The 25215-nt window shown below is 53.3% G+C and overlaps 9 protein-coding genes across 9 annotated transcripts; 3 read left to right on the forward strand and 6 right to left on the reverse strand.

The window, feature by feature from the left end:
• Positions 1-297: 297 nt before the first annotated feature.
• On the reverse strand, positions 298-486 carry CPAR01_09817 (uncharacterized protein; the record flags this gene model as incomplete). The annotated part of the gene is made up of 1 exon (XM_060494081.1): positions 298-486. The coding sequence occupies one exon, from the start codon at positions 484-486 to the stop codon at positions 298-300; it is 189 nt and encodes a 62-aa protein (XP_060348211.1).
• A 461-nt stretch (positions 487-947) lies between these two features.
• CPAR01_09818 (uncharacterized protein) lies at positions 948-1505 on the reverse strand (the record flags this gene model as incomplete). The annotated part of the gene is made up of 3 exons (XM_060494082.1): positions 948-975; positions 1039-1247; positions 1413-1505. 3 exons carry the CDS (start codon positions 1503-1505, stop codon positions 948-950), a joined length of 330 nt encoding a protein of 109 aa, XP_060348212.1.
• Positions 1506-5556: 4051 nt separating this feature from the next.
• CPAR01_09819 (arrestin) lies at positions 5557-7944 on the reverse strand (the record flags this gene model as incomplete). The annotated part of the gene is made up of 2 exons (XM_060494083.1): positions 5557-7431; positions 7492-7944. The coding sequence occupies 2 exons, from the start codon at positions 7942-7944 to the stop codon at positions 5557-5559; spliced, it is 2328 nt and encodes a 775-aa protein (XP_060348213.1).
• A 3658-nt stretch (positions 7945-11602) lies between these two features.
• On the reverse strand, positions 11603-13472 carry CPAR01_09820 (cell division control protein; the record flags this gene model as incomplete). The annotated part of the gene is made up of 2 exons (XM_060494084.1): positions 11603-13371; positions 13424-13472. 2 exons carry the CDS (start codon positions 13470-13472, stop codon positions 11603-11605), a joined length of 1818 nt encoding a protein of 605 aa, XP_060348214.1.
• An 833-nt stretch (positions 13473-14305) lies between these two features.
• Positions 14306-16816, forward strand: CPAR01_09821 (MOSC N-terminal beta barrel domain-containing protein; the record flags this gene model as incomplete). The annotated part of the gene is made up of 1 exon (XM_060494085.1): positions 14306-16816. The coding sequence occupies one exon, from the start codon at positions 14306-14308 to the stop codon at positions 16814-16816; it is 2511 nt and encodes an 836-aa protein (XP_060348215.1).
• A 1663-nt stretch (positions 16817-18479) lies between these two features.
• CPAR01_09822 (uncharacterized protein) lies at positions 18480-19008 on the forward strand (the record flags this gene model as incomplete). Its single annotated transcript, XM_060494086.1, has 2 exons — positions 18480-18533; positions 18601-19008. The coding sequence occupies 2 exons, from the start codon at positions 18480-18482 to the stop codon at positions 19006-19008; spliced, it is 462 nt and encodes a 153-aa protein (XP_060348216.1).
• Positions 19009-19187: 179 nt separating this feature from the next.
• Positions 19188-19676, forward strand: CPAR01_09823 (uncharacterized protein; the record flags this gene model as incomplete). The annotated part of the gene is made up of 1 exon (XM_060494087.1): positions 19188-19676. One exon carries the CDS (start codon positions 19188-19190, stop codon positions 19674-19676), a length of 489 nt encoding a protein of 162 aa, XP_060348217.1.
• Positions 19677-20342: 666 nt separating this feature from the next.
• CPAR01_09824 (uncharacterized protein) lies at positions 20343-20664 on the reverse strand (the record flags this gene model as incomplete). Its single annotated transcript, XM_060494088.1, has 3 exons — positions 20343-20376; positions 20431-20552; positions 20611-20664. The coding sequence occupies 3 exons, from the start codon at positions 20662-20664 to the stop codon at positions 20343-20345; spliced, it is 210 nt and encodes a 69-aa protein (XP_060348218.1).
• A 3118-nt stretch (positions 20665-23782) lies between these two features.
• CPAR01_09825 (uncharacterized protein) lies at positions 23783-24604 on the reverse strand (the record flags this gene model as incomplete). The annotated part of the gene is made up of 3 exons (XM_060494089.1): positions 23783-23937; positions 23992-24273; positions 24328-24604. 3 exons carry the CDS (start codon positions 24602-24604, stop codon positions 23783-23785), a joined length of 714 nt encoding a protein of 237 aa, XP_060348219.1.
• Between the last annotated feature and the right edge of the window lie 611 nt (positions 24605-25215).

The following is a 25215-nucleotide window of genomic DNA, read 5'->3' on the forward strand; positions in this document are numbered from 1 at the left end:
CTCCATGACGGCCAGCGACGAATCACGCCCTGGGCCTCCCAACCAAGAACAGTCTTGAGTTGTGAGGCGCTTAGCTGCGTTTAAGAGGAATAAAAATATCGGTGTTATTGTCCTGACTTTGATTGACGAGAAGCTTGCAGCATTCTGTGATTTCGCCATAACCGTTCAACGCTCAGTCAATGTGGATATATGATATGTGCACACAAGCCCATGGACGATAATGGCGACTGAACGTTGGTGCTTTAGTCCATATGTCTTCATCTCACGTCACGTTGACCACAAGTTTCAATACTCATATTAGTGAGGTATACATGTTGATTTGCCACAAAAAAAAGAAATAAAGACGACTAATGAAGGGAAGTCATTACGGCGCATAAAAAATGCGCCCACCGACAAATAATTCATCCAGATTTGATAGGTAGATGGAGAGAACAGCGCCATGAACGCCCGTGGGGAAAAAGTAATCAACGAGGTCGCTGAACCCATCGTGAACCCCGTCCCTCCCAAAGTTTTCCACTTTCCTCCAATCGATTCGTCCCTATAACCATCCCAACTTCATTTCGTCGTCTCAGGTTTCGTGTTCTTTTGCGAGTTTGCTTTGCGCCAGTCGAGGCCGATTGAGCCGTGCAAGAGGCGGCGTGAAATAGAGCCGTCGATTTCCATCAATTTTCCTTCCTCTTGCCTGTCGTCGTCGTTTGGGAAATTTGTTGGGAGCCAATTACAGTTTTTTCTTCGACGTTAGGTATTCGCCGTGATTCCGTCGGGTTCCCCACTTTCTTTGAACGGAAACCACAGACCGTACTTTTGACACACCGAGGATGTCAGGTTTTTTGCTGAATCCCGCAAGTGAATTGAAAGAGAAGAAAAAAAATCATCTCTCGCTCTAGCTCTCATTTTGTTGAGATGAGCTAAAGTGGGTGAGTGAAAGAGAGTTTTTCTCAATTCATTTAGCAAACGTCGAAGCAGCACTCGCAACTGGGATATCGTTAGTCACTGTATATGATAATGGATTGAGATGAGGACAGCGAGAAAACTCACCATTCTGCGCAGCATTCGCACGTCTCGTCAATGACGCAGCAACAGCACAGGGCGGCGAGACAGGCCGTCAAGCAGTTTCCGCCGCCCTGCTTCTTCTGCCGGGGCGCCTGCATGGGAGGCTGTTGCTGATACTGCATGGGCGGCGGGCCGCCTTGGGGGTAGTAGCCGCCCTGCTGCTGCTGGTAGCCTCCTTGAGGGGGACCGTAGGCCTAAGGATGTTAGTGATTGTAGTTCGCATGTCAAATTCATGATTGTGAGTAAGGTAGAGAGAGGCCCGGCGCATGTAATCAAGCTGAGGCATTGGAATGCGCCAACGGAGAAGAATTGTCTGGGCGTGAGGAATGGGGGAGGACAAGATGAGGGTGAGTGCTTACAGCTTGGGGGTGCTGAGGGTAACCGCCTTGAGGAGGGCCATAGTTTTGGTTGTTGTAGTTGCCACCCTGGTTGTAGTAGTCGTTGCTGGCCATCTTGTGTACGTGTGTACTTGTTGTTGATTGCTTTAAATGTAGGTGAAACAATGAAGCTATTCAGAGAGCCGAATGATGGGGAGGATCTGATGGGAAAGACAGAGAGAGGCGAACTGGTGGATAAGAGTGAGTGTGTGAGATGAAAGAATTCCGAGACGGCAGCGGTAGAAGAAGAGCGGAAACGTGTGTCGATAAAAAGGGCTGTATGGAGTAAGGCACGGTAATAAGGCAGTGAAAGAGAGAAGTGGCCCAGTGACAGGTTCGAGGACATCCCTGCTCTGCATCGAAAGTGACGGGCTGGGCGATGCTGCTTGGTGGCTCCCCCTCCTCTCCACCCCCCGTCCCACCTCAGTCACAGTGGAGGTGTAAGGTAGGTACGACGCATCAGCCCAGTACTTTTCAGTCTAAGCATTTTAGTTCCCATAGGCACGTATAGGCACGTAGGTAGTGTAGTGTAGCCTATAGGTATTCCGCCGTCGGATGGGTACTTTGGTACCCTTACCCAGCTGCCACTGCCAGCCAGTATGCAGAGTGAAGTGCCCTGCGTGGTGTAGTCTACCTAGGGGCCTACACAGTTTCTTTTTGCTGTGCTGAGGTCATTCGGAGAGAGCGATGAGCTGCGGGGCCGAGGAATCGAAGCTTTTTTTTTTCTTCCCCAATCCCAAGACAGTGCCCCCCCGAGACAGCTGCGCATGCCGTAAAGTAGGTAGCACTCCACTGGGACCGAATGAGCGAAGGAACCCCGACTTACCACCACGGACACGTTTTCAGGCGGGGCGGGGAGCCACGAAATACAATCGGCCAAGGCCCGATGAGCGCGATAGATTGAGGTACCCGCGAGTAATCCCGAACCCAACTAACCACTAGGCTACGGGGCCCCCGTGTCCAATAATGGGAACTTTGCAGTGCTTGCATAGCACTCTTCCACAGTACCTAAAAACTCGGTTTAGACCCGGCATGGCTGAAGGTGATGACTGTTCCTTGCAGACCTGACCCAGAGCGCAGCGCAGCAGGGCCACAGCCGACACCGCCAGCGCCCCAGCCACAACTTGGGGAAAGGTGGATACCGCCTGATTGGCCGGATGCGTGTCCCTGGTGGCGGCATGGTGATGCGTCCTCTCTCCCGCCTCTTTCTGTCTCTTTTTTTTTTTTTTTTCGCCATTGATGATGCTACAAGTCTTTGAACGCCGAGTTTGTTCCCATGACCACATTCCGTTGGAGGGAGCAGCTCGTGGGCGATTACCTTACCTTACCGCGCCTTACAACCTTACCCACCTAAAAGCGCTCCGTCCCAATTTCCATCCATAGCTTTTCGCCATGGGCGCGGTGCATAGATGGACCGTCACTCGGTATATGCCGCAGCATTGAACGCCATGATGACAGATTCGATTCACCCTCAACGATATTCGGATTCCGAGGTTCGCGTTCCTTGCGTACTAACACGAATGAGGCACCCTTGGTTCGAGCCAGAGTGAGTCTAGGTAGGTCGTTAGGTGGTTAGCTGCCGCCAAAGTGGCTAGGACGGAGCTGGGCTCGTCTTCGCGCTTGACTTTCGCTGCTCCCACCTGCGATATGCATCTCCGTGGGCGCTTGCGTCGCATGGGAGGAAAGGGAAGAGGTGACGACTGCCTGGGAAAGGGGAGTCTTGTAACTTCCAAGGTCGGTCGCACACGAAATGTAGTCATGCGACTGAGGCCACCTCCCTTAGCGAGACATTTCCAGCGTATTGTCTACGTCGCTCGTCCCGGCTGACCTGACCTTCTCACGCGGACCGGAGAGACACTTCTTCTTACTACTGTAGACTACCGGTAGTTATACTCGAATACATAATAAGACAGCCCAACATGAACAATACCCACACAAGCACTGCAAGCTGGCGAGCCAGAAGCACCATGATGACACCCCAGATCCAAAACGTCAGGTGTCACTGTTTGAGGTTCTCTTCACATTTGATAGGGAACCTCCTAAGAAACCTCCACTTTGGTCAAAGGCATCGAGATGCCAGATGGATCCGGTACCCGCATGAACGTGCCGAACGAACCCCACCAGCAAACATTGGCGCGATTTGGGTGCCCTTCAATTCCCACACTTGCGCAGCAGACCCAACAGAACGAAGAGAGAACAACGCACTGCAGCTAAGCCTCTTTTCTTGCCGCTGCGTCTGCTGCGTTCGTACCTGTCGTATGCCGCACAGCAGAATGGACACCACGCACGAGACTCAGCCACCGAAGCATTCAGTAATCCCATCGTACTGCGGTAGAGAACCATGCCGAGCATCCGCCATTTCTCTTCTGATTGGCCGGAACTAAACCTCCCAGATCTCTAACACTCACGAACGGGTATCACAGACGCACACCAATCAATCAATCACATGAGCTGCCAGATCTTACCTTTGGGCTAAGTGATCTCTACCTAGGTTCACACGCTTTTGGCTGCCACAGCCCCGCCTATCAGGAACGATGCCAGTAGAACCTTGGGCTCCAGTACTACCTACCTTACCATGCGTAGGTATTCGACCAGGTACGGAGTACCAACGACAGAAACGATCTGACAATTAATGCCAAGCAAAGGGGTCCAGCCGCCCGGGCGCGGCCCCCTTCGAAGGAACGGTACCGTACCGTTCCTACCGTTCGAACCGCCAAGCTTTGCGGCGACGGCTGTCTCGACGTGTTGGCGTCTCAAACTCTCTCCAGTGCCACGCCCCATTCCCGCTCCTTGGCTGGTCTTGGTTCCCTTTGGAAACGCTCTCATGCGGCCTGCCGCCGACTACAACTCGACTTTCTGGCAGTTTTTTTTTTTTCTTTTTCTCTCGTCGGGTTTGGCCTTGGATAATTAGCCTACTTGTCAATAGCGTCATACCAGACGTCAAACCATATCTGGATGCCTACGTAAACCATATTTAGATCACAAATCTCTAAGCAGATGGTTTGGTTCGATTGCCTAGCGCAAGGTAAGAGCAGCAGTAACAACAGTCGACATGTTTGATCTCCAGAAATCTGCTCGCGCCGGCCTCGGGGGGCCGAAATGGTCAATACCCGCCCAACCCTCAACCTTCAGCGTGACATTTTCCTTTTGCCCAGAAACTTCGAAAAAGAAAGGGAATGCCGGAAAATCCGCCAATGACGGGAACGCGGCGGAACGACAACCTGTAACAAGAACAGGAAGAAAAAAAAAGAGAGGAAGAGGACAAGACAAGGGCAGCAGCGTCTGATCGCCAAAATCAAGCCTTCGACAAGCACTTTTTCTTCGTCGCAGCGGTGGATCACCCGTTCCCCCGTTCCCCCTTCCCGTGTTCCATGTAGCAGTTTCCAACAAGCAAAACAGGCGTAGGCAGCAAAAAGGGGGGGGGGGGCTATTGTACCTTACCATTACTTACCTTACCTAGCTACTTACCAGACCGTCTAGTTCATTCTTCCCCCCCACGAACCCGGAATCCCTAGGTCCGTCGGTGCTCTCTGGTCATCCCCTTCACTCCGTCCACCACACCCAACCCGGGACCCAATCATTCCCGTCGAGTTCGCAACTACGACTTGAAAGGAACTTGAACAAACTTGAGACGGTTCGCAGCCAAGAGGTTGGGGTGGAAGCAGCCGCCCAGGCTGTGGTGCTGTGGTGGTGCCAAACACTCGGGACCAAATCTGATAATCTATGCAAACAACTTCGTGCCAAGATGGGTGGCTGCCGAGTGCATCGCATGTCAAATCGGCTCGCCGCGCGCCAAATCTGCATATGCCATGCGGCTGGGGCTGGACAAGCTACGTTCGCCAAGACTTGGTCCGTCATTTTTCAATATGTACCATTACGTATCTAGAAAGATGTAGATGTTCCTCTGGTGCACAATGGTCCCCGCAACGAAATTTGAAATATATGTCATATTGCTTGCTGTATTTTTCGCTCTCAAAATTTCGTTTCACACGTTCGTGTCTCTATAGTTACTTTGTAGATGACGCACTTCGCAAATGCTCACAACAACCACACTTATTATACACTATTCACCCATTGTTCTTTCATGCCTCGTGCTCCAACCCCAGTCCCCCCTCCCATTGTATCATCATCGCTCATACCTCGGCAGCTGTTCTGAGCCTGCTGCGTGGTGTTGGTGGCTGGATTGTCCAGTGCTTGCTTCTGTGCTGTAACTGTACTGCTGGCCGTAGTCGTCTTCATCCGCTAATACCGGCGCCGACGGCTCGGCGACGTCTGCTGGCGGTGCTGACGCCGATGCACTCGGGCCTGCATCGTAGTCGTCTGGGAATTCCGGTGGCGCGCTGGCTTCGACCAACAGCCGTTGCCGTTCGAGCTCCTGTTTGTCTTCTGTCCGCGCTTCTTGGTGTGTAGAAATGTCATCCAGCGTTGGCGCGGATGGCTCTTCCTCCACTCCATTTGCTCCACGATGATGCGATTGCGGTACGGGCTGGGGCTCATCCTCGGCGTCGTAAATATTCGGCTCCGGTGCTGATGCCCCTGACGGGCCTGCTTCTGACATCTGGGGCGGTCGACTCGGTAAAAGTCTCTCCTCTTGACGACGTGCCCGCTCTTTCTCCGTCATCCTCCCCTCGTCCGGAACTTGTGGGGGAGGTACGTAAGCTGGTGCTTGCATCTCCTCGGGAGGACTCGTGGGGTGTATCGTGATGGTGGGCTGCCGGCTGAGAGGAGCTGGCATCTCAGGAGGCTGCGGCCAGTAGCTCTCACCGTCGTCTGCGTGTATGTCGTCGGTCGGCCAGGGGCTAGAAACCTCTTCCCTGCTGAGCGACCCTTCTCGCATTTGGTATGTCCGCAACGTATTACTCCGCCCACGCAACCTTGAGCTATCCGTAGAACCTAGAATAACCTCAAAAACGACAGAGATGACCCCTTTTTCGCGTCGTAACCGATCCGTATCTAACACATTTCCTCCCCACGAGTTGAGCGCCGCGTTGTTGCCATCGTTGGCCCCTGACCCGGGTGCGAACTGAGCCACCCTAGACTGGCCTCCACCTTGGAGTTGGCTCGCGAGCCTGCCACCCAAATCAACCAGGACCTCCACTTGGTACTTGAAGCTGACCATATCCCCGGGCACGCCTTTGATGGTCGGGAAGACATCTTCGGGCACCTTGAGCGATGCTGTCACCGTCGTTTCCAATGTAACCGGATCGATAATGAGCGGGGCAACGGACTGAGATAGGTCCTTTCGGAAGACGCTCAGTGACGAAGTCGAGGTTAGTGACAAGCCGCCCAAACCGGTCCGTGACCGCGGGTAGTAGTCTTCTTTCGCCAGCTTGCGGGTCTCTTCTTTCGACATAATGTCTGCAAACATAGAGGCTGGCGGTGCCGTGTCAACCCTGCCTTGCCGGTACATGGTGACAATAACACCATGCATGCTCTTTATCCGTTTGATATGCTGCACCGAGACCTTAACTGACACTGTGTCACCTGGCAATGCGCCGCCCTTCAGCATCTCAATCGTTGCCGTGATCGTCTTTTCGTCGACAGCTTGCATTTTGGAGTTTGTCAGCGAGCTACTGGCCAGCTGAGGCTCAGCTCTTGCTAGACTGATGCCCGTGCTTGAGCTGACGGTACTGTCACCACTGACTTCGCTCTGTATATCCGTATGCGTTGGGCTTCGGGGGTATTCGAGCGGATCGTGAGGGTGATCTTCTGTTGGCGCTGGTGACTCTACCGCACGCTCGGCATCGTGTTGATCGACATCTGAACCTTGCTCCGTAGTTTCCACTGTGGCCGGATTCTTTTCATTGCCAGCGGTCCGCTTTCGTCTTGATTTCTTGGAGATGGGTTCGAGATAGATGGTTCGAGGGCGCGGCGGCGCGAGGGATCCAATGTCTATTTGCTCAACCAACTGGATTTTTCGATCGCAGGACGATGTCGGAGATATCGAGGTCGGACGCGTCAGAGTTGCTGTTATCATGTAGGAAATCGTGCCTCGTTCAAACTAAACGCACGCGCGTTAGCAAGTATGCCTTGTCGTGTCAGTCGCGGAATCCGGACGTACATCAATGCTACTAGGTAAGCCCTTTTCGGGGAACACTAAATCAAACTTGAATTCGTATTTTCCGGCCTCCAACCTGCCCTCACCACTGAGCACCTGCTCGTCCTGAAAGAGCGATGCATAGCCGTTGCCATGGTACTGCGCCGAGGAGCGTCCGGACAAGGCGGGTTTCGCGACGGGGGGCTCGCTGACGGCTGGCCCCTTGTGCACGCGAACGTAGCCATGCAGGGCAACAGTAAGATGGGTTATGCGGATGGGCTTGACTACGGTCAGGACTACAGCGCCATAGACATGGTCGCCAGCCGAGTACTGGCGGTGGGGGTCGTCGGGGCGGACGTGGAAGTCGGCGAGGTTACGCGAACGCGATCGGCTGGGTAGAGCGAAACGAGAGAAGAATGAGCGAGCGGAGGAGGTTGTTTCTTCGACGGAGCCGTTGGAATGCGAATATGCGCCCATGTATGCAACGACTTGTGGGCCGGGCCTTTGGCGGTGTCGTGAAGTTGTGGGAGTCGTCGGTGGTGGTGGTGATGGTCGTGGCGGGTGGTGACGAGAACGGTGATGTCGGCGACGGTGGAGGAGTTGGCTGAGCGGAGAGGGTGGAAAGGCTCAGGCTCAGGCTTAGGTTCAGGCTCGGGGTGGAGATGGGGAAGGGGGCGCAGCAAAGGCGACTTGAGTTGCAGCCTCGACGTCGACATGCAATGAGGGGATTCGCACAGCGACGCCTTGGTGGCTTACAGCTTTTGGCGGGGGGGTTAGTCGAGACTCGACGGTATTGTTGGACGTCCCAGTGGGTTTGTCTTGGCTCGAGGACGGGAAAACGGTAGGTCGGGCGGGCGGGTTCAGGACCGACTCCACGAGGTCTCGGTGTGTCGGGACGGTCAAGGGACCTGTGCTCTGGTCGTCTGGAGCACCTCAGTGTAGGGAGGACTGCGTAGGGAGTACGGAGTACGGAGTATGGGCCTTGGGGGTGGTTTAGGCGGGCGTGGGCGTGGCGGGCTGGCGGGCTGGTTGGGAGGGGGAATTGATTTGATGATGGAATAGCTAGCAGGCAAGCTGGGATCTGAGAGATGCTGGCAGCGGATGTTCTTGGTTGCATATGCCAAGAGCGAAGAGGGAGCCTTGCCAAGAAAGCTTCGCTTTTTCTGGAAATCTCGAGGGTTCACAGTCTCAGATTGCCCGTGGGTGCCGGGGGTTCAGGAGAAAAACAACCTGAGGCAGGAGAAACTTGGGGCGACGGGGTCGGGGCCACGTAGTGTGTATTACTGTACAGATGGTACGCCGGATGTAGATTGCGCGGACGCGGACTTTGATTTCCCAAACAGCCAGACGCTGGATGGACAGTAGTACTGTGGTACTGCGGTAGGCTGCGACGAGCAATCGGGAGAGACGCCGGCCAAACTAGTAGGCGAAGGGGAGGGGAAGAATAAGTGGACGGACGGACTTTTGGTGTTGGAGGCAGCCTGTCCTGTTGACTTTTAGAGAGAGAGAGTATCCGTAAGTATCAGATTCGTACTGAACTATTGGAACGGAGTGCGAAGTATCGGAAGTAGGTACTTTGTCTGGAAAAGAGAGAAAGAGACAGGATCCATCGGCCGACATTAACACCCGAACAAGTGACACCCCGATCCTATAAAGCGGAAGGGCGGCAAGGAAAGGACGGGGTGGGGATGGTCTGGGAGGACCACTCGTTTTGGGCAGCAGCAGGAAAAGAACTGGCTGGATTGGACTGTGGGCTGTCTTGATCTCCATTCGGTGAATGAACAGGCCAGGGAAGCAGCCTCAACTTCTTAACCAGGGTTGGTAGGGAATGGAAGCGGATGGAGACGAGAGAGAGAGAGTCAGGATGCTGCGGGCTGCGGCATCTCACGGTACGGCGGTACGGAGGTACGGGAGTACATCCCCCGGCGCTCTTGCCCATGTCCGCTCAGTGCCCTGGCCAGAAAGTCCCTTCCTTTCTAAGTTCCCTCTTCGCTTCCCGTCTGCTGCTCAGCTCAGCTCAGATTGGAAAGTGCCCTCTTCACTCCTTGTCGTTCACACCCTCCATGTCTACATACCTACTAGGTAAGGTACGGGGTGATTTACAAAATACCAATTATGCCCTTGAACGTGCTTGGTGTTCGTAGCTGCCCAGTACCGTGTAACGTGTTGCCGCTCGCCTCATCACTGGGAAGCTACTGCCTGACTAAGGATTCAGCAATCGAGACTCCCGTCGGAAACACGCACTTGCCAACGCGGCCCCAAAAGTCGAGGCACGGGAATGTGGGGAGTTCTGGGACACCAGAGTCGCATACAACACGCGGCTTGGCCGAACATTTCATCTTCAATCAGCTATCTGCCCGTGCCTCGTTCCAACTTCCGAGACGATAATGATTGGGAGCCGGGGGGGAGGGGGGCAGGTAATCATGAAAGGAAAGAGGCAGAAAGAGAGAGAGAGCAGCAGAGACAACCTCCAAGACACGCCACTCTAGCTGGCGCCGCCCGAGACGCCTTTCCCCCCCGCCTCCGTCTCCGTCCCGAGTCTTGCCATTCGACGATTCGAAATCTCTCGATATGCCCTGTGCCCTTGTTGTTGTTGTTGCTCCTGCTATGTCTGGGCTGGCGCCTTATCCGAACCCTGTCTCCCGTGCCTGAGGTGATCCAATCTTGTTGGCCCTCTTGCAGCATCGCTTGCCCGTTTCTGCGAGTCGGCGACCACACTGTCCGCCCACAACACACACACCTCTAGCAGATCCAACCTGTAGGCTGCCCGAAGGGTGGTATCCGTCATAACTCATTGCTTTTAGGATGCCGACAGCCGACGGGAGACCCTTTCCTTCGAACACACTGAGGGATTGACAACCAATGTCTGCCTGCCTCTGTCTGCCTTATTACACGAGACCCCGACCAATCAGTCAACCAATGGCTTAGTTCCATTCGGCCAGAGGCCGTGTAGTGTTTAATAGACAAGTATACGGATGGTATACGTGAAGCATGTCGTCCCAGTCCACTCAAGATTCAGGAACAAGAAATGTAAAAATAGCGGAACTGTAAGGCAAGACGTACGGATAACATCCCATACCTTTGATCCCCCATTCACCCAATCCCACCCCCCGTTTTGCCAAAAATTGCTGTATACAGATACGCCTTCGAGACAGACTATGCCTCCTCTTCCCACTTCCTCGAACCTCAAGCATAGTCTCAAAGAGGAGAGGGGAGAGGAAACAACACAGAAACCCGCTAGCTTACCTCAGACTGAGAAGTAAAAGACCACAAACTGTGATTCGGCCGGCACCATCCTCTGTGCTTCTCGACCTTCCCCCTGGGACCTAGGTACCCTCGTCGATATTGACATCGGCAAAATAGACGCAGGCCAAGACCAACAGCCCAATATAAGCCTTGAGGTACTGCTGCGTTGAGTGGGATCAGGGCCTCCTCCGCTATAGTCAAGTCGTAGACCCAGGCAGAATTCACCTTTCTTGGCGGTTACACCGTTTCTTTGAAGGCTGCGGATCTCCGCCCGATCTGGGACTCCGACGTGGAACCTTTCTTGGCTGGCGGGAAAGAAACAGTTCAGGGTCGACTTGTCAGCAGCAACATAGCCCTCATAGGCAAATAAACGCCGGCACCTTTGGTCAACATCAGTGGAGCGCTGTGCACTGGGAGCACGGCCTTCCGTCTGACCCTTCGGCCGCAGCTCCTCATCCTCGTTTCGCCTCATCGTCACTCACTTCACATTTGGGCGTGCGCCGGACATACATAGTAAGCGACTCGGGGAATATTTGCTTGCTTCGACAAGCCTTGTTTCGTTTTAACCGTCTGGTATCATGCTATTAATGTCTCGTCTCTCTATTTCTTTCGCACCCCATCGATGCTCTCTGTTCGAGCATATACCATGTTGATGCCCTGTGCTCAGCCTCATGATCCTCAGTCCCTTATTTCCCCAAACTCTCCAGTGACGTTTCGATCAATATCCAGACAACCTATTCTTTTGACATCCATTGCCCTGCCGACCGTGTCCATCGACCCGCAACAAATCCCCAAAAACGCCACGTGCTATGCCTTTCCGGACTCCGATGCCATGCAAAATGCACAATGAACCCAAGTACTTCTACACTTTTATGCTATGCTGTAATGATCAATCCAATGCTTCGCCGCTGAGAATGCTCGACAAAATACCCGCTCCGACACCCTCGGCAATGTTCTCCATTTCCTTCTCGCCAACGCAGCTGGCCACTCGCTTGTCCTCTCCGGTGGGAAGCGCCGCCTTGCGGCCTCTCTTGCTGGGTGTCTGTGTCATCACAAGTCCACCTGTCTTTCCATCAACAGGGTTGACCAAACCCAGTGTCTCCAAACTTCCGATGACCTCTCGAAACTCTGAGCTTGACAGCGGGTGCAAAACTGAGTCTCTAGTACAAAGGATAGAATACGTCTCGTACAGAGTTTTGACTGTGGGTGCCATCGTTTGTGACTTGGTGGGGGTAGACGGGCCAGTGGTCATCCTCAGCGCTCGGTTGCGTTTCTCGAGGGCCACCAATGAGCAGAGCGCCGCCTTCTGTTGAAGGTTGAGTGCTTTCAGCCTCTGATTGGTTCCGTTGCTGAAGGCCGCCTGCGTAACTTGGTTCAAATGCTTGAGGAGCACACGGGGTGCACTCTCGGCTGTCAGCGCCTTAAGGGATGTTGCAGCGACGTGTGAGACGCTCCTCGAGGACCCGCTGGAGCCGGCCATATTCGCATTTTCGCCGAGAGGCTTCCGGGACGGTGTCATCTGCAGAACCTTTTCTCTTGCTTCGTTCTCGTGTTGCCGTCTGGTCTCTGACTCAACCACGTCCAGTGCTCTTCGGCAGATTTCGAAAGCCTTGCGCAAATCCCCAGTCTGACTCGAAACCTTGCGCGAGCAAAGCTCAATCGCCGCAGGATGGAAAAAGGGAAGCGTCTTGTCGCTGCTGTCGGCCGGCAACAACGTCATCAGACGGGTGCTGATGATACTCTTGATTTGCGCGGCTGAATATGGGTGGAAGGGAAGAAGATCCGGCTTGAGGTTCTTGGATTTCAGACGCGGCAGAAAGCGGTCGGTGAGGTCGAGGGCGTTCGCAATTCCAATAAGCACCAGTCGCGAAGGCTGCTGCAGAGACCATTCAAACAATCGGTACAGGCTTTCCAAACCCATCGTCAGGATGTGGTCGATTTCATCCAAGACGAGCAAGTAGACAGGTGAGCCCTTCTTCTTCGTCACAAAAATATTTTGCAATTCCTCCATGGCCAATGCTTCCGGCAGATCGCTTTCGTGTCCAAGAAGCTCTAACAAGGTATTGTAGAGGTCCTTTGATGACTTAACACTCATGCAATTGACATATGCTTGACGCACAGCGGTCGATTCTGTGGACTTATCCGTAATCTCCTTAACCATTGCGCTTTTCCCGGTTCCAGGGGGGCCGCTGACATAGAGACATCCATTGGGGGTTGTGGAGGAGCAGCGTTGAACGAATTCCGTCAGTTGCTCTCGTTCTTTCTCGCGTCCGACAAGCTCGCCTGGGTCGGCACCCCGAGCAAAGAGCTGCCGGGCAGAATGGTAGATGGTTTGGAGAGAGCCGGGAGTCAGGGGAGATTGGGGCGTCAGCCTCTGGAAAAGCTTGCCGGCAGACTTGACAACCTGGCGAGGGGTCGAGGGAGAGTTCGCGAAGACATCACGGTGTCTTGGGGTCTGAGGCGTGATTGGGATCGACTTCAAGAAGTTTTGGGAAGGGGAACGTCGGAGCTTCTTCGCAGCCGGCTCAACGTAGGTGTCGTCGGGATCGTTGTCGACATTTGGCGTGGTGGCAGTTACTTCGGGATCCGCGTTTTCGTCGTTCTCTGAAGCAGCTCGGGTTTGCCGTCTGGTACGCTTGGCAGGAAGGTCGACCAAATCTGGGCTGTATGTGAGAAAGTGCGTTTGGCTTATAGGGGTGATAGGGCCTACCTTGATCCTGGACGGACCTCGTCCGCTTGCCAAGTGAGGCACGAGACATTGTTGCTGGGGATTATAATTATGGTGAAGAGGCAATCGTGACTGACAATTCCAAAGTAGACAACGCAGGAAAGCTTGTTCGAGGTACCAACAAAAGTGAAGTAGGAAGTATCGAGGTGTGGGAAGTCGAAAGCTGTAAGTGGAACCGCAGAGTCTTAATTAAGTGGTAGGCGCGCGCCAGCACGATGACCGGGGAACGACGCGATGCCAGGATCGCGGAACGCGCTTTCTCGCGATTCAATTAAACACGGCTCGGTAGAGTATCTTGGTCCGTGCGTACGCGACCCAGAAAGACGGGGTCTTGTCTTCGGGCCTCCCCTACTTCCGGGCTCGTGCGCAGCGGTACCTTACATAATGCAATTGGGACACGGTTGGTTTCACAGTGTCGGCTCATATCGCCTACGACCGCACTGTCTACCCCTGTTTCCCCATGACGGCCACAGACGGCTTGTGGCAATCGACGACCGGCCTATTGAGGCAGCGGAGGTGCCCGGCATTCTAGCATGAACGGCGGACAAAGCCGCCATCCCACGATACCTGTCTTGGCTCATGGCAATCTTCCTTTTCCTCGCAGATGTGTTTTGATTCTCTCCCACAATGACACACAGACAATCTCTGAATTCATATACACATTCACTCGGATATGCATGGGCTTGGACGGGCATTTCGTCTCACCTAATCCGGCGCATTTGTTAGACAGAGGGGTCACTAGGTCACTAACGTTCCCAACGTTGCTGTTTACCTACTTCCATATCCCTCCCTAATAACCCTGACTACCAACTCATATTTTGCCTTTTACGACCTGTGGTGTTCGTGGAAACACTTTTCACCGTCATGGTTGACGCGGATATGAGAAGCTATAACTCCCGAGTGGATGAGTTCAGGGGTAGGGAGTTCCCCATGATCAAAGGTTCATTGGTTCATCAACTACAATTATTCTATCTCAACTTACTGACCAACAACACAGACTCCATATATCTCGACCATGCCGGAACAACGCTATATGCCAAGTCTCTGATTGACAGATTCTCTGCAGAATTGACGTCAAACTTGTTGGGCAACCCCCACTCCGCTTCGCCTTCTTCTCAGTATAGCACCTCTCGCATTGAAGATATTCGCCTCAGACTTCTCCGTTTTTTCAACGCTGACCCTGAGGAATTTGACTTGGTCTTCGTTTCCAACACCACAGCTGGGATCAAACTTGTTTCCGACGCCTTCCGAGCCTCACCAGAGGGCTTTTCTTACATATACCACCAAGCTTGCCACACAAGTATAATAGGGGTTCGCGAAGAGGCGCGTGAGAGCAGATGCGTTGCGGATGACGATGTGAGACGTTGGATTGATGGGAAATCTCCTCTGGATGATTCGGAAGCATCAGACTCGCCCACGCTATTTTCATATTCAGCTCAATCTCATATGGATGGGCGACGTTACCCGTTAACGTGGCCATCTCTACTGCGAGAGTCGCCTGCCGTCTCGCACCGGCAATTTTTTATGCTATTGGACGCAGCCTCACTAGTGGCCACTTCTCCTCTAGATCTCAGTAACTCGGAGACGGCACCCGATTTTACGGTTTTGAGTCTTTACAAAATCTTTGGCTTTCCAGACCTTGGCGCTTTGATTGTTAGAAGGCAGGCCGAGCCGATTTTCAACCAAAGGCGCTATTTCGGGGGTGGCACCGTCGATATGGTTGTCTGCGGAAAAGAAAGATGGCATGCTCCAAAATCGACGTTCCTTCATGAAAGGCTAGAGGACGGCACTCTTCCATTTCATAACATCATAGGACTTGATGCTGCTCTAGATGTTCACGCAGAGCTCTTCGGAAGCATGAGTAGCGTAGCATCGCACACAGCATTCCTCAGAAACCGACTATACGATGGACTTGCCAGCCTCAAACATGGAAATGGGCTGCCCGTCTGCACTATCTACTCAGAACGGCGCAGCGAGGTTAATGGCTCAGTAGGAAGCGGGCCACTCATCTCGTTCAACATTCGCGACGCTGCCGGAGCCTGGATCAGTCTATACGAGCTTGAAAAATTAGCCATGTTGAAGAACTTACATATTCGAACCGGCGGCGTCTGCAGTCCTGGAGGTATCGCTTCAGCACTCGGCCTGAGCCCATGGGAGATGAGGAAGAATTTCTCCGCTGGGTTTCGCTGCGGCACTGACCAAGATGTCATCGCTGGAAAGCCGACTGGCGTTATTCGAGCAAGTCTTGGTGCGATGAGCACTATTTCCGACGTTGACTTCCTAATCGACTTTATTGATGAATTCTATCGAGAAGAAGTGTCAGTTGATGACTGTCGCGCCGAAAACCAGACTTCATCGATAGGGTTCCAGGTCCAGGGCATCAGCGTCTACCCGATCAAGAGCTGTGGCGCCTTTTCTGTTCCGCTCGGTATGGACTGGGAAGTCATGCCCGAAGGTCTGGCTTGGGATAGAGAGTGGTGTCTTGTCCACCAAGGGTCAGGACAGGCACTAAGCCAGAAGAGGTATCCCAAGATGGCCCTCATCAAACCCACTCTTGACTTCGACGGTGGCGTGCTGCGTGTAGCGTACAGAGGGAGAAAACTCTCTCACCTACCCGACGAGATCTCAGTTCCTCTATCTGCGGATCCCACTTACCTCGAAACAAACGGCGGCCCTCGTGAGAGGTCCTCACGAGTATGCGGCGACAAGATTACGACGCAAGTGTATGCCTCCGATCATGTCAACGGCTTCTTCAGTGATATTCTCGGTGTGCCATGCGCATTGGCACGATTTCCAGCGGGAGGACAGGGACCAAGTATGCGTCACTCAAAAGCCAAGGTGCAGAAACATCAGCACCCTCAAGTTTGGGTCCCAAAGGGGAGTTTCGGGGCATCTCCAGAGTTGCCTTCTCCGCCGGATTCGGACTCTGAACAATCACCAGCAAAGATTCTACTTTCCAATGAGAGCCCAATACTCCTGATCAATACATCGAGTTTGCGCGCCCTCAACGACGAAATCCAGGCAACTGGCGGGGAACCAGTTCCCTCCGAAGCATTCCGAGGCAATATCTTGGTCGGGCCAACTCAAGATCCTGACCATCTCCCATGGGCAGAGGATGGATGGACAAAACTCACGATTGGTGGTGAGGATTTCACTATGCTGGGATCCTGCCGCAGATGCCAGATGGTATGCGTCGACCAGGAGAGCGGCGAAAGACACCAGGAACCTTTCGTGACGCTGAGCAAGGTCAGAAGGTTCGACGGCAAAGTGTACTTTGGCACTCATATGAGCCATGATTCCACTAAGGCACTGCTCGGAGAAGGAACGCGCCGTCCAGTGATACGAGTCGGCGACATGGTCAGTGTAGGAGCATGATGTAAGGTACTTCAGAAAGGCTTGGCTGGCATCGGTCAAGATGAATGTCAGTATATGTTCTCAATGAAATACAGACCCCACAGCGGCTGCTCCGTTCAAATAAGCCATAGTTGCCCTCGCACCTTTGCTGTGAAGTTCACTGTTCCAAGGTGATAAGCCTCGGTGGTTGCTCCCATAAGAAAGAAAAGGACCTGATGTAACTAATTAGATCCACCTGCTGGAATGGAGTTCCACTTTCTTCATTCTATGGAAGTCAGGGCTGGTTTCTCGTACTCAAAACTCGTCAGGTATCAGGTAGTGCCAGCGAAGAAAGCCAGCAATTAATGATTGAAATGAGCATTTAGCTACTTAACCTACTAGTACTTAAGCTTTACTATGTACCGATATGTAAGGTAGGTACAGTGCGCGCTTTCCTTACTAAAAGTGACTTAGGTGAGGTACCTTGCCTTAACAGCGCTCGTGCGCCTATCCTTTCCCGGAAAATGTCGCGTCCTGCAGCTGCAGCTTTGAGTCTATCACGTCTGCTTCCCAAGAAAGTAGGCTGTCTCGTTTCTTCGATTTGTATTCTTACCGTGAGAACGTTTTTCAAACCTTTTTGATCAATAATTGCTACTTTTCCAGCATCTTGCAGCAGCTGAGGGAAGCGCGCCAGCTTCCTAGCTTCTCCCGGTTGATTTACCACCACTGACGCGCGACAGGTCGGGTGCCCTGGCCCATGAAGGTAGTTTCCACCACCCCCTCCACACATCCCTACAAATACCCACCTCTAGCCCTCCTCTCCCTCTTCGGCCTTCTCCTAACTTCACATCCTCCACCACGACTTCTCGACGCCGTCAAGTCCCAGAGGCAATCAACAATCTCCCCGCACCATGGATGGTTGAGCAAATTTCCCGTGTTGTGCCTCTGAGCCAACAGCTTTCTTTTTTCTACCACCCTTTCACGATATTTGCTATCATTTGCAAGCTCGTTGATCCTGCTCCCTCCGCCCGGAAGACTTTCTATCCCGACAGGTTAGTCTGCGACGGCATGCTCCAACGATGATGACCAGACTGCTGCCTCTCGTGGCCAGTCGCAACATAAGGTGCTGCGGTAATCTTGAGTCGTTGCTCAAGGTACGCAGTCGCAGCCTTGTTCTGCTTGTTGGGCTTTGCCTAACGGCAGCAGTCCCAGCTTCCAGACATGCTGTCGGCCGACAAAGCAAGTGAGCTCATATGAGCTGCCCTTTCTCCACCATCACGAATATATCACCGTACTGTGCTTTGCGCAGTGATCAGGGGCTTTGGAGGTGCACGCGGTGTTAGGCTGCAGTTTAGCCTAAGACATCCGTTCGGCTTCGCTGGCCTTTTCTTCGTCACTTTGTCCTGGGCAGGACGTAAAAAGGCCTTGGGGTTGTATCATGGCAACGAATGGACGACATAGAGAGGCAAATACAGCCCGTATATTGAGGTTACGTTTATGATACTCGTGATGGAGTCACATGTGGTATGTCCCGAAAACCTTGTATAGCTCTAGCAAGACAGCTCCCCGACTAACCCACTTTAGCAACGATCTCTAGACTTGCGACGTTCCCAAGGCTGGGCAACCAAGACGTACGACACCATCTCCTTTCTTCAGCAATTAGACTTCGACATACTCTACCTAATTCTGATGACCCGCCACGATAATGACATGTTTGTCTGAGACTTTGGCATTCTTGGTTCTTTTCTTTTGCCAAACGGTATGGATAGTAAGTACTTTGCACTGTACTTGTCCTGCCTTGATCGTACCGCTAACCTGAGCTACAGGACATTGGATCGAAAAAGGACGGTGCCCTGATCATGATTTGTCCTGGGCAGGACTTTAAAAGGCCCCGATTCTCTACGTTGAGGATCGGTACGGATGGGTTTGCAGCTGCAGTTCGGGAATTATGTCTGTCTCCCTCTGCGAATAGGAAAGGTTATCCTGGCAACCCAATTACGCCATTTGGCGCACGAACATGTCCAGATTGCGCTCAGATCCACGGATCACCGGATCATGAGCGTTGGACAGGTGGGCGGCTCCGGCCCCCGCCCCCGAAGATGGCCGATTTGGCCCCGGTCTCCGGACCGGCTTCCAGGCCCGCCGAAGGCAACCTGGTTGAAACGACGATCGAGATCGACAGCAATGTCAGTATTCCTTGTCACAATCGCCCTCTGGGCATATACCGTGTTTAAATTCGCATTATGCGGAACTATCGAGATGTAGCACGTACTCGCGTACTGTGTTTGGTGCTCTTCAGCTGCGAAGCTCAAGAGCCCGACCCACCGTTGCAGCTTGTGGGCGACTGATGGAAAAGATTGAGCAACACAACCGCTGTCGGAATCCTGACAGACGGGGGTACGCAGGCTGTTATATGTTTAAACAGTCTGCCTATCCAGTGCCTACAGACGGGGTCCTTTCTGAAGGAGATAAGCGCGATAGTAAGAGCGACATGCCGAGATCGTCACATCAACTCTCACGATTTCTCGCGGCAGAGGCTACTTTGCTCCGGAGCCAGCATCTCGGACTAGGCCGAGGAGGATCTACCCCACGATACACGCCACCACCCATTTGGGTGCCGATACGTGGGGACAACGTTTGTATTGGGGGCCCGAAAGGGCTCATGAGTTTGGGCTGGTCGCGTCTCTCTGATGTGGTCACATCTGTGGCCATGGAGAAAAGCTCGCGTCTCGATCAACAGTTTTGGGGTTCTACGGTGGGACCACGCGACAAGGGGAAGCAACAGGTGGGGTATTCTGGCTTCAAGCCATGGGAATGCAAGCCTGGCACTTGTTCCCGACTTTCGAGGTTGGTTAAAACTTTGACGACATTGGGGGACAGCGGGTGGAGGATTACTGTTTAGAGTGGGATGACTTTTGATTCCCTAGGATATAGTCCCGGCAGTCGTAATTCAGATCCGACATTTGTCCCCAACCACGTTCCCACTTGACTTTCCTTTTTGTGTTTTGCAACATGTTGACGGCAATGAACCACATGCCAGTTTTGATGTGTCGTGGTGTTCCTAGCGTCGACGGATGCTGTGGCAATGAACGAACTGAGTTAGGGTTGAAAACCTTTAGTTACTGGAGTACGTGGTCAACAAAATGTAGATCAACCATTTCCTCTGGTAGGCACACACCGCTACTCGAAATGTAAAACCCATCATCTTGACTCTCGGAATAGTGAACAAGTTGATCAGCTAAGGACTTGTTAACGAAAGGCTTTGTGTGTATTACATAATTATATAATACAGTCTTCAACAATGGTTAAAACCTGCCGCCAAGTTCAAGATCTGCCAAAATGCTCGCATGGGAGAAACATGTGTTTGTCACGATCGTCATGTAGGGTATTCAGGCCCAGTCAATAGAGATTGAAATTCCATACTCTGTACGACAAATTGTGATAGGCTTATATATGCCGTGTAACTTTACAAAAGCGAGTGCCTCAAAGGGCTTCTCGTCTGTCCCAAAACGCCAAACCCACTCAATCTTACAAACTCCCTTATCGCCATGCTCTTGTCACAAATATTCTATTTCGGGGGGCTAGCAGGGCCACGAGTCCAGCTACAAAGGCGCATTAGTATGGGGTGTGTGATATAAGCGTTGGGATAAACATACTTATGCCACATTTGCCCGATGAATCCCGGCGCCGGCTTTGAATCTGTCATTGATTGTCTACGGGCTGCGTTGCCGTCGTGGCGCTTTTGGTCCATGAGACCTTGGAAGAGGGTTCCAGAGCTCTAAGGTTTACACGTGTGAGCAGCGTGACGTGTGTAGGTGAATTCAAGGGGTTCTTACACGTCTGCGGCCGGTAGGAGAGACGGGGATATCAACGTTCTTGCTTGAGTCCATGATGATGGTTGGTGTTGTTCTGTGTGTGACTTGATATCTAATCGAAAGTGGCTTGTGGTTGTAGTTGTCAAGGCGTTTGTAGCAGTGATGCAATGAACGATCTCGAGGATATGAGGGGAAGAAGAGGAGGTATATAAGCAATCCGGCGTCACAGCTGGGTCGAAGCACCCACCACCTAGCTCGAGCTTCGACTTGCCATAGGGCATACGTTCAAGGTAGGTAGCTCGAACAAGGGCCCATGGTGATCCTGTACCACCCACACCCTGAGAATGACTTCACCAATGAGACCGCCGCCCACTCCCCTGACACAAGGGATGCGGGAAAGCTTGTCGATGGGCCGGTCAGAACGATGACGGTGTTTACTCGTCTGTCACCATCACACGCTAGAAAGACTAACGTCACTTGGCTACTTGGGGAACTACCATGCTAGTGTAAGGGGACTCGGGAACGGGGAACCCGCTCGAGGGAAAGGGTGCATCGTCGAATACCAGTGTAGGTAGTCTGCTGGTGTGCTATGGCTTTGTCAAGCAACGCTTCTGGCTGAGTTGGAGCACTGGTCACGAGGTATTGAAAGTAGGTACACTGACATGGCTTGGGTGAATGGTAGCTCTAAGCGTTAGACGTCACGGCAGAAGGTCGAGCGCTGGTGCTCTCCTCCCTCCATCATTTCTGCTGTGGTCTGCCGTCTTCGAACCAACTGGAAGTGCGTAATAGTCGATGGACAAGCAAGACATAGACCCCTAATTGCCCCTCGCTCTCGTTACCCCGCGCAGGTACATGGTCTGATCACACTGAGCCTGGCACGATTGATAGCTTGCGATGCGATGCAATGGCTCCCAGCTGGAGACAAGATGCTGGATTAGTCTGACATCAAGAGCCAGTCAGATGTCGTCGATCCTGAGAAAATGGCACGGTCTATCCTCTTTGAGCATTGAGTTTCCCGCTTCCCGAAGCATCTTGGAATTAGCAAGGGAGACCCCATGGTTGGAACGGATGACAATCGAGTGCCAGGCTTCGCTATGAAACCCATAGAAACATCTGAAGGGGGGGCTCGCTTCTTCTCTGCGGTGAGTATTGCTACGCTTGCTACGCTAGGCATGACTGCGGCGTTCTCCATGCAAGCCCTCGCGAATCATGAGCTCGACACGTGATGTTATGCCCAAACCGGTACGAGATCTACGTCCTGGTGCACATGTCATAGTAGCTCTGACGGAATGATTGCAGTGGATAGGTAAGCAGCCATACAGACAAGAGAGAAAGGGGCAGAAAGGGATCATCGCCATTGGACATTCAAGCTGCGCCCAGTCTGGTGTGCTGCTTCTCTGCCACAACGATCATGTAGGTAGGTACGACATTAGGGACGTATGTACGGATCATCGTTCGTTGGCTCACGCTCCCGCCCACTCTCTCCACCGCGGAAGGCAACGATCGGCGGGGGAGGAGAGTAAAAGTGTGGGGAAGCCCGCCGAACGGCAACTCTGCCGGCGCGCCGCCCAGCAGCAGCCATCATGCGTCTAGACCGATGCAGCCTGCCATCCTGCGTCAGGGTCCTGATGTTCTCATCGGGGCTCTCGTTTCGGAGGCACTCAACAACACGCGCAGCCAGCCGTTCTTGTGATACCTATCACCGTGGGTTGGGCTGGACTTGTGGTGGCTAAGAAAGAATGTCCACGCTTTTTGAGCAGCTTTGTTCACCACCGACGTTGCAAACCGCATTCGGACAAGGTAGGATTCGGAAGACTCTTCCACCGTCTCATTCTAGGAGACCAACCTGATCAGACAATCAGCAGACAGATGGATCGAGAAAGTCGTTCGAGTCAAGAACGGGAAGCCTCGATCACCGCGTCTCAATGGATGATGCCAGAGGACCCGCCGCGTCCCGCTGTTCTAGATTTCAGATAGAGCAGAGATTGACCCGATAGACGCGGCGGCGTGGGATTCGCGTCAGGCATCGTCTGGTCATCTTTTGGCCCCGATTCTTGGGATTTCTTGGAAACGGCTGGGCCGTCAGGGCCTTGCAGACTCGAGGCTTGCAGGAACCGGGGGAGCCAGAGGGCTGGAGCAGAAGCAACAGCGGCAATGCCGTACCCTTGCCCGGCGTGCCACCCTGCTCCTCTGAAAGCAAACGCCCGCCGCTGGCTGTGCGAGTGAGTGGCTTGATGTCAGGGAGCTCAAAGGTAAAAAACGAAGCTAGATGATGGTCAAAGCTGAAAGATAGCGAATTCGGTTTATCGATCGCAGAGGAGGCTTCGATGGATGATGTAGGTGTGTGGGGAAGGGGAGACGGAGAGATCGGGTACCCACTACCTCGCATTGGCTCCCATGCAGCCCCTCAATATACGCTTATCTCAGATAGCTCGATAGTGTGGCTGGCTATTCGATTATCGAAGAGTATGCATCCAATGCAACGACCAACGACGGTTCATCTCAACTTCTGTCCATCCATCCCTTCGTTCGCAAATCATTGCTATTTGCAGTTCAAACTGCGTTGATCAGCAAACTACCTAACTTTAGTTCTCGATGGATGAAACGAAACTCGAAGACAATATTACCCATTTTCAAAATGCCTCTTCGTATACTGGAGATGATGGCGGTATGAGCTTGTCTGCTAGTCATGATCCTATCGAATAATCAGTTATTATCGATTCTTGCGCGACTGGTCGGTGCTATCCACTCATAAAGAGTATCACTACGAGAGACGATGAGCTTTAAGGATCGACAGTTTTTATTGTGTTGTCCTGGGGGACATGTAGAAGAGAAGCTAGGTTGGTAAGAAATGATTAAAGACAAGAGATTAAGCAAGGCGAAAAGGAGCCGCTAGGACTCGCCAGATGCCCGCAACAAAGTTCAAAGTCCCCGGTTGATGTTGAATGATCACCGCTAAATCCCTCGCGTTCCAGTCCTTTCCTCTCAAAGTCTTCGGAAACTTTTTGGTGTTAGGCAAACCGCATGCTGGAAGTTGTGGGTGGAGTGATTGTGGAAAAAGTGCTATGCGAGAAGCCCGGTCGACAAGCCGACGGGGCGTTGTCAATTATGCCGAAACTCGTCATGGGTGTGCAGTTCCGTGGCTGCAGAGTACCTGCCCGAATGAGTTACCGGCTTGCGACGATTCTCGAATTTAAGCACGGCCGCCGAGGAGGCCACCGCCGAGGCCACCGAGAAGGCCACCGAGAAGGGGTCCGAGAAGGCCGGTGATGAGGCTGAGGACGCCGCCGAGGCCGCCGAGGCCGGAGGTCAAGCTGGTGAGGTCGGGGAGGCCACCAGTGGGAAGGCCTGTTTGGCTGCATCAGCTGCTGTTCGAAGGTGAATGGTATAGACAGTACTCACCGGGAAGGGAAGGAAGACCGGTGCCAGAGACGAGAGGAGTGATCTGGGCCTGGATGGTGGCGATGATGGCCTGGATCTGCTGGAGCTGGGCCAAGCTGAGACCGGCGGGGAGGTTGGTGCCGATGGAGGTGGCGTTGGCGACCTGGGCCTGAAGGGCACCGATCAAGGCCGAAAGCTGGTCGGCGCTGATCGCACCGGTGGGAATGGCGGGAGTGGAGACGCCGGGGAGGGTGGGGATGGTAGGAAGGCCGGGAATGGCACCGATGCCGGGAACACCCTGGCCTTGAGGGGTTGTCAGTTGCAATTATTCGATCGAAAAGCTCTTGATTCACTTACGGATGTTGCCAACAACGCTGAGGACACTCGCCAAAAGGCCGGTGAGGATGGCAACAACGTTGCTCGGGTTGATGGGAAGGTTGGAGAGGCCAGGAAGTCCAAGACCCGACAAGGCACCCAAGCCGGGGAGGGTGGAGAGGTCGATGCCACCAAGCTGGCGGGCCTCGAGCTCGACATTGCGCTTGGCGATGGCGTTGGTGTTGTCAACGTTGGCAATGGCAACGGGGTTGGCGGCGGCGAAGGCCAGGAGGGTGGTGAGGACGACAGCGGACTTCATTTTGATGGTTGGGGTTTCCGAAGAAAAGGGGGATTGGTTTGAAGAAGAAGTGGTAGTGAGTGATCCGAAGACTTGAGAGTTGAGAGAGTTGAAGCGGCTGACTATCCTGTAGTGAAGGCGCGGTGTGATGATGAGAGAAGAGATATTGCGATTTGGACGGCGGACGACGAGGCCTTTTATAATGAAATTAGGCTATCGACGAACTGAGGGATTATGGTGAGCTGTCTCTACATCGTCGTCGTCGGCGTTGTCGTCGATGAGCAGTCAGTCTGCCTTCCGTCTTCGTCGGCTTTGCCCTCGACTGGCCCACATCAGTGCCAAGGTCGCAAGGAATCCTCAACTTGTGGTTCACGTTGATCCCCGGCTGAGCGTGACAGTTTCGTGAAGTTCCCGGCTACATTTCCCGCAGAGGCCCATCACAGAGGTTTCGCTTCGGAACCTGACACCGAGCCAACCATGAAGAGGGACCCTTGGGCGGGCACGAAAGGCCAGGCTCCTTGGCTCCTAAGGCCAAGGCGGTCCAGTGAGGGCGGGAAGTCTGAGGCCAAGCGCCTTTGACAGCTTCCTCCCGTCAAAGTCGACCAATCGCTGACCGTCGCTCCAGCCTGCGC

The sequence above is a fragment of the Colletotrichum paranaense genome, assembly GCF_030867605.1.
Source record: "Colletotrichum paranaense strain IMI 384185 chromosome Unknown Scaffold_7.1, whole genome shotgun sequence".
NCBI classification, from domain to species: domain Eukaryota; kingdom Fungi; phylum Ascomycota; class Sordariomycetes; order Glomerellales; family Glomerellaceae; genus Colletotrichum; species Colletotrichum paranaense.